This window comes from Thalassophryne amazonica, chromosome 5 (assembly GCF_902500255.1).
Source record: "Thalassophryne amazonica chromosome 5, fThaAma1.1, whole genome shotgun sequence".
NCBI lineage: Eukaryota > Metazoa > Chordata > Actinopteri > Batrachoidiformes > Batrachoididae > Thalassophryne > Thalassophryne amazonica.
Genome location: NC_047107.1, coordinates 6149536 through 6161117, shown reverse-complemented (window position 1 = coordinate 6161117; position 11582 = coordinate 6149536). Strand labels below are relative to the sequence as shown.

Below are 11582 nucleotides of genomic sequence, written 5' to 3'. Positions count from 1 at the left end.
GTCTCACCTCCACACCGGGAAGAACTGATCCTGGAGTCGGAGTTCGATTGAGCTGGCCTGGCGGCTCGGGATATCCCAGATCTTTCAAAGCCGGATTTCTTTATCTAATCCGCGCTTGTTAACCGGAATCAAGCGAAGTGAAACCGATTCGGTGTTTGGTTACGGAACTGTTTTCACTGTCTATGACTATCCGAGCGACGGAACCGATCCAAGTTTAGCCGCTTTAATGCTGCTGAATCAACGAGCTTTGTTAACCCGGGATTATCTGAATCGGTTTAAAGCGCGTTCACGTGAAAGAGGCGGAGCTTAGACAAAGAATCGTTCATCAGACAAAACCTTCACGTGTGCACGTCTGGCTTTTTGTAAACTCGACACGTTATGTAGAATGAATATATATATATACACACACACACACATACAGACACATTTGTGGGTTATTGTAATCGTGAATAAACAGTTTTAAGGGGAGAGACAATTTAAAACGTTTTCCATTTTTTGTTCATTTAAATGTTTCAATATTAAGTTTTTATAGCCTTTAAATGTAGTTTATCTTTCTGGTTCTGAAATGTTTACTTTTGGTCTTTGTACACATTTATTACAGCACATTTGTAATTTGAGTGATAGATGACCGAAGCAGGATTAGATCTTGTTGGTGCCAGGACTTGTCTCCGGACGGCACAGGTCACTTCCCCAGGCGAGGCCACACCACCGTTACAGCTGGGATGACTCGGGAAGTGGACATGAAAGATCTATCCTGGGACTGGACCCAAGTGTCTTGTCCTGGGTTTGAACCAGGATTCAAACCCAGGTCTATATACTTGGCAGGACACTGAGCGACCTGCTCTGAGGACAAGGAGGCAAATTGGTTGTAGACCCAGGAGCTTAACTCTCATTAAGTCAACCTGGGTTTGATCTCCAGTCACCGTGTCCTCATAGATCTGCAATATTCCCACTCCATCCAGCTGTGACTGAGATCTGGACTTGGTTGAGACTAACCTAGCATGGACGTTAGACAGCAGAGCAGCGGTCACACGCTCACCTGCTTCACGCCGGGTGTCCAGAGACCAGCACCAGTCTGTGCAGGACTTACATCTTCTAAAAGGTGTTCATGTGGTCAAAGTCAGCAGCATCAGGTGCTTTCGTGAGCTAAAACCAGATCAAGAAACACTCTGAAGCATTCCGCATTCGTTCTTTGATAAGATTTAGAATAAGTGTGGCTCCAGTCACAGATAACCTGGAACACAAACCGAGTACTCAGAGCCCCCCCAACCCCACACACACACACACACCAGAAACACGCCAAACCGAGCTAAGAATAGTTTATTCATGTTTCAGCACTTTAAGCACTCTTGGTCCAGAGGAATGGAACTGGGTTCTGGTGCCCGTGGTAAGAGCACGAGGTAAGAAAATGTAAACTCAGAGGGGGTGTGGTCCAGGAAGGAACGGAAGTCTGGTCCCCGTTTACTCCTCATGACCCTCATAGCCATCAGGGAGAGGATTCGTGTGTGCATTGTGGAAAAGGGATTTGGTTCCATCCCCCCACGGGAAACGCTGTCAGACAAAAAGAGAAGGAAATCAAACACAAAGTCTCATTCCCAGCATCTGCACTGAAACCTGAATGCTAAAAGTCAGACCTTGCTGCGCATCCGAAGGTGGGTATACGGGACAAACTCTGGTTGCTCGTGGCCATGGTCCTTCTCCTTCAGGAAGGCGTTCAACATGCACACGGCCACACCAGGCAGAGCCAGCACGAAGGTGAGGATCTTCCAGGTCCTTGCTGGGGGGGGGGGGGGGGAACACACACAGAGACCCAGTTAGCTTAGCAAAACAACTACAAGGAAACAAACAAACAAGCAGGGGATTAGGATTTCTTTTCACAGCCAAGAGTTTTAGTTAGCTCTAAAACAGTTCACCTGCACTAACCAAAAGACATTAGCTGAACGAGGGGAAAAAAAAAAAAAGTCCCAAAGTCCCAAATCGTTGAGAAAAAGTGGACGAATGAGCCTGGACTTCTCCCGTCACTGAAGAGCGCATAAAAGACCGAAACTAACAAAAGAAAAACAAAGCTAACAGCAACCTTGATGCTTATATAAAAAAATAAATAAAAACGAAGCGACACCATGTGATCATTTCTGCAGCAAGTCTGTGCTGTCCACAGCCACCTGCAGCAGCAGTCTTGACAACATGTGCTTGCACGCGCACGTCGCAGCCAGAGACGTTGAGAAGCGAGAGAGAGAGAAAGAGAGGCTGGATGACAAACGGAATGCTGACGATACAGGAACGACACAAACAATGAGGAACCGTCAAGACAGAAAGCAAAACAGAATACGGACAAATTGAGGTTGTCAGGATTCTTTCACATGTTTCAACAGCTGGAAAATTCTGACAAAGCACCAGCTACAGAAATGAAGCTGGACGACGGTTAAACGATGTCTCCAAAAGTCAATGCAAGTCCAGATTTCTTGCTTCGTTGTCCTTCGTTAGTGCTGTGTAACCGGGGCTTTACACGCCAACACCATAAATTATAAATGCATTTAAATACACAAAAATGTTTAATATCATGATACTTATCAAGTACTGGATGTCCAATGTATCGTATCAAGTTCTGAGAAATGATACAGAGCCCCAATGCCTTGTGTTTCATTGAACTGATATGGTAATGATAACCCACTAGCCCTAACTTTACTCGCACACTAATATGGCCCTAACCCACTGCTATTCCACCCATTGATGGTAGGAACAAGAACCCATGGACGGCATGGCATAGTGGTTTGCACTGTTGCCTCACAACAAAAAGGTCGGGGATTCTCTTTCCACCTGGTCCTTCCTGTGTGGAGTTTACGCGTTCTCTCTGGGTGCTCTGACATCCTCCCACATCCAAAGACAAGCATAACAGGTGAATTGGTGACTCTAAATTGACCACAGGTGTGAATATGTTTGCCTATACGCGTCCCTGTGATACCTGGAGTAACATGCCCCCTAAACAAACTGAAAGAAAAAGCTCAATCCGGATGGAACATTTCCCGTTCCCCCTGTAAAATGTGCAATTTCTGATGACAGATCACGCAAATTGGTCGCAAATACACTTATTCTTGAAATAAAAACGTCCCTATCTGTAACTGACACATCGTTTTCCGTTACTTAAATCTACATACCGGAGGCAACTAGAGCGATTACGGTAACAACAAGCTCAGTCGCGGACACAACGTGGACAGTTTCCATGACAATTTGGCCGTTCTGGACAAAACAGCCCAGACACCAAAGGGGTAAAAACATATTTGCCTGCGTATTTCTTAATCACTGTTAAACAGCATTTTTTTTTTCAGGTGGATTGAGTGCGATCAAGCCAAGCATGCTGATCATTTGTCAACAAATTAGTACCAAGCTACTTAGCGGGCACACCACATGATAGAATTCTTGCTTCAAGTACAACCAACTCGCCCTACTTGAGTGTGAAATGAAAATATATGTGTTTGTGCGTGCGTGCGTATTCTTATTATATGCAAAGGTAAGTAAATTTTCTCTCTTTCTCCACTGTAGTGAAGAAACAGTTTTGGCGCTACACGTCACACCCTCATGTACTGCATTACATAAAAACCAATGCGCAACAACTCTCCATTTTGGGCGTTATTCATCTTTTGGAACCGTTTACCTTCAGTGTACACATTTTTCATAATTCTATCAATTCTTGGGCACCGTACTGAAGAAATAATAACTCACCACAGGTGTTTGGATCTCCGTGTCTGCCATGTTTTTTCCCCCCCTTTCTGGTCTGCAGAAACGAGGTGTTTTGTCCAGAATGGCCAAACTGTCACGGAACCTGCCCATTTTGTGTCCGCGATGGAGGTTGTTAAAGTAATCGTTCCAGTTGTCTCCAGCACAGAGACTTAAATAACAGAAAACAATGCAGCAGTTACTGATAGGAATGTTTCAAGAATAGGTGTATTTGCGACTGATTTGAGTGACCGTTCATCATAAACTGCACATCTTACAGGGGGAATGAGAAATGTTCCATCAAGGTTGAGCTTTTCTTTCCGTTTGTTAGTGGGAAGCAAGTACAGAAAGTCAATGAACACCAACAACCCACTAACTCCAACTGTATTCACATTCTAACCTGGTCCTAACCACAGAGCCATATATGAGTACTAGAGTCCGCAGTCGCACTAAGACATGTCCCGGCAAGGATGCGTGGTCGCCATTTTGGAACAGGGCAACTCAGTGGACAGCGCGCACAGACGCTCAAAGAATCTAGTCAAGTAACAGGTGAAAAATGCTGGAAAGTTGCACATGTTGGCAAAGCTACAAACAGAGGAAAAAGGTAAGCAGTTTTGGTTATTCTTCAGGGTTCTCCCCAGAACTTTTTAGTACAGCGGTGCTGTTGGGAACTATCACTGTGCACAATGACAATTTAAAATGTGGGAGATTCTAGCTGTATAATTTTCAATTTGAAAAGTCTGAATTCCCAAGTCACAATATCACCAGGCTGGGGGCATTCACTTCTCTCACCTTGTCCTTGTGATTCAGATTTTGACACCCCTCTATATTGTGAAAAAAACAAAATAAAAAAAATAAAAAACAGAAAAACAAAAGGTCCAGCTTTCCTCCCCGAGTCAGCAGGTGCATTTCAGGAAAATGTCTTTATATCTGCATATATTATATCTGCATTTGTAAGCATTTCTCAGCGTGTGATGCACATTTTAGGAAAAGCAGAACAGACAGTGAAACAAACACTGCTTCATCCAATAACGAAGATTCGAAAGTGAAGGTTCGGATTTGAGGCTGTACAGAGAGACAGGAGGCGACGCAGTTCACCTTCAAACTCTTACATTTTTTTCAGAGTGTCGAATTTTGGATTCTAACGTGTGGTGACGTTGCCGTTTGTGTCGCTGGACAGTATTTTAACCCCGCCGTGAGCGTACACGCGGAATGTCTCCATGACGCTTTTTTTTTTTATTGGTGGAGCAGACTTTGGAAATCATAAATGGATGACTGTTCAGGTTTTTTTATTCTGTGGAGCTGGTAGAGTTTATTTTTATTTTACTTTGAAAGTCTGTCTTGACATGAGACTGTTCTGTAATGGAGCAGCACGCACCACACTCGCACAGCGTGCCCCACACTAAGTTTTTGCACAGTGGAAAGCGGCTGCTGCATCAAAATTAACAGCTATCACTTAAAAAAAAAAAAAAAAAAAAAAAAAAAAAGAATCATCATAACACAATATCACACTTATGTAAACTTTGTAATTAATCTGTGGTTCCATTTTTAACATTAGCAGCATTCAAGTGTGCGCTGAGATGTTTTCCTCTAAGAAGCGCTGTCGGAAACACTTGGAAATGTTCTGATTTCAGTGCTACATGTCCTTTAAAACACAGAAGAATGGAAATAGTGCACACCGCTATCCAGCCCCAAAATCTCAACGTGTGCCTCGGTACCTGAAGAATTTCAAATTCCATTCTGCTGTTTTCTTCATTAAAGCCTCCCTGTTCACAGTCACAGAGGCAGTATCATTCTTAGCCTCTGATCTGATCGATCCCACAGCAGACAGCATTGATCCAGCTGGCTGTGCACCTGCCTCCGTATGCTGGGCGCCAGCATGCCTCCTCCCCAGACGGCCTGGCGAGCGCTGCGCCCCACACGGGCTGTGGTCCCGCCAAGATGAAAAAAAAAAAAGAAAAAAAATGCAGAGATCGTCCTCTGATCATCTGGCTTCTTGAAACGCTTGCATTTTGTCATGGTTTGTGTCATCTGGATGTAAAGAAGCTAAAATAAAGAGCTGAAGTTGTTTATGTGTAATTTCCCGCAAAAGTGGATGTGCGTGCCTTTAGATTACCACCAAGGTCCCGTTAAATCATGAGATGACACTACATTATATCGGCACTAGATGGCAGTATAACAGCGTGGCACCATTGTTTCATTGTCTGGGGAGAACCCTGTTCTTGTTACTTTTTCTGACTTTAAGGTGATAAACTGGTGTAAAGCATCATACCTGTGAACCACATCTGAGGATTTAGAAACCACCTGGAATTTTATTCAAAGCTTAATTTATTCACTACTATACAAAAACGGAGTGGCTATACGCCCAACCGTTGGGTCAGTAAAGTAAATTCGCGAGCATATACTCCCAACCACAACCGACCAATGAGCGCGTTTGTAAGTTCACTTCCGATTTCAACGCGGGAGGGAAAAAAGGTGGACATTTTCTCGCCAGCTGCGGGAGGGTTTGCAGCCCATGGAGGAGCTGTGATCTAAAGTGGTTCTGTTTGGCTCATCACACCCAGGGAACAGTGTCAAACTAATACCATCTTAGAGCCATCAAGCAGCATTTTCTTCAAAAACTGTTTTGTCGTCGTTAACAGGCTTCTGTTCAAAATGCTTATGAAGTCTGTTTTCATCCATTGCGGTGTTTTCACAGTAATTAAAGAGGACGCCATTAAATGTGTCAAACATACGCCACAATAGAGCCTTAAAAAGTGGTGTGAAAACATGGTTTAGATGCACAAAACATGTCAAATACACGATCACGGTTGGGCGAATGAGGCAAGGCATTATATTCATCTGCCCAATGGTTGTGCATGTAACGATCAATGTATGACTTATCTGCCCAATGGTTGGGCGAATGAGGTAAGACACTATATTTATCTGCCCAACGGTTGGGCGTATAGCCTTTGCCATACAAAAATGGATTGAATGAAGTAATGGACTGATGAGCCACTCTACCCTGAACGCAGCAGCTGATGTCTCAACTCAGCTGCTGATTTACTGTTGCTGGAACAGATTGGATCCATGTAAAATTTCAACTAAGATCTTGGAATGTGTGGGTGTCAGAGTAAGATTAATACTTTCCTTACATAATTTAATGTAAATTAATTTTACTGGCTCAATATCCAGGTCCAGGCGGTATTTTAACACATATTATGCAAACTTTTTTCATGTCCGCACTGAAAATACTTATGAAACATTTTCACATCCAGGCCCTTCGCCAACATTTTGCCCGGTTGCCAAGTGTCATGTTGCTGTGCTCTGTAGTTCTCATACGCACTGCTGATATGTGAACGCATCATAACACAGTTTGACATCACAATTGAACATGTATCCTTGACACTTTATCAGAATTTGTAAGGAAATGACACATAATTGTGTGATGACTATTTACGTTAAGTTATTTTTAATTTGTGTGGGTTTTTTTGTACAATACAGTCACTTGCCCAGTTCCGGATCATTGCCAGTTCCGGATCACTGCTGTAGTTTTTGCGCCGCCGTTTCTCGTAATCAGCACGAATAAGCTAATACTTGGTACCAATGGAAAGATTGATGTTTTGTCTACATACGACCACAAGCTCGACCGGATCCAGACATCCTTGTGATCAGCAGAGGAATCAAAACATCCCGGTGTCTGCGGTGTGCACGCTTTTTCTCACTGACTCATTCCTGCAAGTTTTAATGTAACGATCTCTAAAACATGTAGCAAAGGTGAGTTAGCCGTTCTGTGTTTTTGGTTCTAGAGTGGGAAAATACTTACTTGGGTAAAAAATGTCAGTGTGTTATGTCTTCATCTGTTTAATTGCTGCGCACATTTATCTCCGACGTGAAAATGTGCCGGTTGTGGATCACTGAAGCAGCAGCCTCGTGTCAGGACTGTGTTCAAAACACATTCTCGGGCACAGTGTGTATCATTCTGCATTAGAAGGGCTTCAGCCAGATGCGAGGAATGAACCCAAAGTCACACAGAGTGTCGTGATCCGGACCCGGCAAAAGTGATCCATTTCTGGCAAATGTCTGCGCCACGCATAATGTGGCTTCACACTTTAAGTAGAAGCGCTGCTCCACCCAGACTTTTGCAGCTAAATAACATCCAAATACCCAATACAGCAATACACAATTAAAGGACATTCAGTTGCATTATGGCTCCGTATAGCGGGACTTTAAAAAAGGTGATCCGGAACTGGGCAGAAAGATGGAGACCACTTCCGGAAGAGCGCTGGATCTTTCTGGATACGGACCGAGGCTCTAAATTCACTGTTTCGGCTGTCCAGTGATCTTAGAAATCTCTCACTTTTAAGAGTAAAAAAAACAGCAGAAACGTTACGTTCGAGCGTTTGTGTTCGAACAGGTTGCTGCTAACGCTTCTAATAATGCTGCAAGGTCACAGGAAACAGACAACACCTACAGCCAGTAAACGCTCATCTTAAAAACAGAAGCATATTTACCTGAATTCTCGCCGTGACCTGCGGCGGAGACAGCGGAGAGCTGCCGCTGAGTCTGAGCCACAGGAGCCCGGAGCAGGACTTTAGACAAACGAACCAAAGCCGCCATGACGACCTCCTGCTTCTTCTTCTTCTTCTTCTTCTTCTTCTTTGGATTTTATTGGCGGTTTACAAACCAACACGGTACATGACCGCCACCACCTGGTGAGGAGTGGAGCATTACTGGATTATGACGTACATTATATGAGGATTGTGAAGATGAGGGAGGGGAATTAAAAAAAATTCCCTTGAATAACCCCGTTTCCTTTAGATATGTCAGTACATGCCTCCGAGCAGGCGGTGTAACTGTAGAAAAGGAAAGTAACCTTTTAGTGTTAATCTGCTCTGTCCCAGTGTTCTGACATCGTCTCGGAATTCTTCTCTGTCTGTCTGCTTGTCACTCCAGTAACACTTTGCTCCACCGTGTCCCTCCCGCTGCACCTCAAACACTGACTGCTTTTATGTTTTCCAGTGATAGTCAGGGTCAGAATCAGAAAAAGGGGCTTCAATAAAGATCTTCAGGCATTTTTGAGTAAAAGTTGGCAAGCAACTTTTTCTAAAATGTATTTTTTGTGCTGAATCCATTTTTGCTGTTTGCCAAGCTGTACCTCCCCCGTGGAACCCAGTAGGGGGCGCTTTTTGTAAAAAAAAAAAAATTGACTTTTTCCATTATTTTGAGTATAAAACCTGTACATTTTCAAAAAGTGAAATTGTAGAAAGTTGCATATATCCCTTAGCTAGATTGGTACCAAATTTGGCTTTAATTGGATGAAAGAAACTCTCAAAAACAGACCTTGAGGTAATGTACAAATTACCAATTTCCATGATAAAATAAAACTCGAATAACTCCAGTAGTTTTTGAGCTAGAATCATGTTCTATACCTTAAACTGTTTGGTCAGAGATGGTCACATGACATTGGCAAATCTTGAGATTTTGTCTAAAATTTTATTGGGTTCCTGTTTTCATGAAAAATTCAACACATAAATGTCAAGTTGCCTCATTCGTATTCGTCTTCCGAATCATCCTCATCTGAAGATGGGCTTTCTGCCAGTGTGTCCTCGCCTTCCTCATCCCCATCCTCAACCTCCGAGTCCATATCTTCAACTGACAATGTTTGGGGCATCTGGTGGCCTTCAAATCAAACCATCTTCAGTCTCTTATTTTCATTCACCTTCCATCCATGGCCGACAGGACTGAATTCCACAGGTTAAGCTTTTCTTGCGTTTTTCCACACAAAGGCTACATGAATCGCACGCTTCAGCTTTTCTTCCAAAACAGCTCTAATGGGTCACCCTGTTTCTTGGGGGCATACATTTTTTGAACAGATGAAGCCTAGCATCATTGACCTGGCTGACATTTTTCAAAAATCGAACATACAAATTCCTCCAGGGTTGCAGCAACATCCATGTCTATTCTATCTGAGTTCCCTTGAGCGCACATCACCTTGGTGAATTTGTCACATTTCACCATAACCTCATATGGTTTCCATTTCCCTTTTCTGATGAACGATGCAGTCAAATCACAGCCCGTCAAGGCATGATAACTTGGTAAAGCTTCAGCTATTAGAGGGGTGATTTTCAAAGCCAGTTCAGAGATGTCTATTAGACGCCTTGTGTTCTTTGAGTTCACACCTGTATCTAGCCACAACTTGGCATTGATGTATTGGGAATGATATAGAAGGAGTATGAACACATCTGTGTCAATGCTTCTGACTACCACAACAGGCACTGCACCTTCATTTACCTCTGTGACATGCGAGATCAAACCAACAGGCCACATAGGATTATTCTGCATCAATCAACTTCATCATGCATAATGATATTAAACCAATACCATATAAATTGCTTTGCTGACAGACTGATAACTGGTACCTGTGTACCACAGATTCTGTAAAATATAGGGCTAGCACATGGTTTCATTATGGACAGTGCAAGGCGACTGTATTGCAATGTGTTTCATCACTTTCACTTTAGGTGATCTGCCTCTACTGGTGGTTGGCTCTCACTGCGGTATTGTATCACTTCCTGTTCCGGAGCACAGCGGTGTTTTTCTGTATCTGTTAGCTGTTTAATCTGCGCAGTTAGATTGATCTAGTTAACTAGATAACGATTTGTTTCACAGTGTAATCTTCACGTGCCTTAACTAAAGCACTCCCTCTGCTGAATCACCTCTAAATTATTTACACATTATTCACTTTGCGTGTTTTTAGGAATCCGCTAGCTTAGCGCAGCTACTAGTTCTTAGCCGGTTTAGCATGGTGGCTTCTCCTGTCTCTCCCGTACTTTTCTGCTCTGGGTGTGAAATGTTTAGTTATTCCTCGGCCTCCTTTAGCAGTAATGGTACTTGTAATAAGTGTAGCTTATTCGTAGCTTTGGAGGCCAGGCTGGGCGAATTGGAGACTTGGCTCCGCACCGTGGAAAATTCTACAGCTAGTCAGGCCCCTGTAGTCGGTGCGGACCAAGGTAGCTTAGCCGCCGTTAGTTTCCCTCTGGCAGATCCCGAGCAGCCGGGAAAGCAGGCCGACTGGGTGACTGTGAGGAGGAAATGTAGCCCTAAACAGAAGCCCCGTGTACACCGCCAACCAGTTCACATTTCTAACCGTTTTTCCCCACTCGACGACACACCCGCCGAGGATCAAACTCTGGTTATTGGCGACTCTGTTTTGAGAAATGTGAAGTTAGCGACACCAGCAACCATAGTCAATTGTCTTCCGGGGGCCAGAGCAGGCGACATTGAAGGAAATTTGAAACTGCTGGCTAAGGCTAAGCGTAAATTTGGTAAGATTGTAATTCACGTCGGCAGTAATGACACCCGGTTACACCAATCGGAGGTCACTAAAATTAACATTGAATCGGTGTGTAACTTTGCAAAAACAATGTCGGACTCTGTAGTTTTCTCTGGGCCCCTCTCCAATCGGACCGGGAGTGACATGTTTAGCCGCATGTTCTCCTTGAATTGCTGGCTGTCTGAGTGGTGTCCAAAAAATGAGGTGGGCTTCATAGATAATTGGAAAAGCTTCTGGGGAAAACCTGGTCTTGTTAGGAGAGACGGCATCCATCCCACTTTGGATGGAGCAGCTCTCATTTCTAGAAATCTGGCCAATTTTCTTAAATCCTCCAAACCGTGACTATCCAGGGTTGGGACCAGGAAGCAGAGTTGTAGTCTTACACACCTCTCTGCAGCTTCTCTCCCCCTGCCATCCCCTCATTACCCCATCCCCGTAGAGACGGTGTCTGCTCCCAGACCACCAACAACCAGCAAAAATCTATTTAAGCATAAAAATTCAAAAAGAAAAAATAATATAGCACCTTCAACTGCACCACAGACTAAAACAGTTA

The 11582-nt window shown here is 43.7% G+C and overlaps 1 protein-coding gene across 1 annotated transcript; it reads right to left on the bottom strand.

Moving 5' to 3' along the window:
* Positions 1–1422: 1422 nt before the first annotated feature.
* On the bottom strand, positions 1423–8365 carry LOC117510072 (cytochrome c oxidase subunit 6A, mitochondrial-like). The gene is made up of 3 exons (XM_034169686.1): positions 8208–8365; positions 1635–1777; positions 1423–1551 (listed from the first exon to the last, which is right to left on the bottom strand). Exons 1-3 carry the CDS (start codon positions 8311–8313, stop codon positions 1462–1464), a joined length of 339 nt encoding a protein of 112 aa, XP_034025577.1. The 5' UTR covers positions 8314–8365; the 3' UTR covers positions 1423–1461.
* Between the last annotated feature and the right edge of the window lie 3217 nt (positions 8366–11582).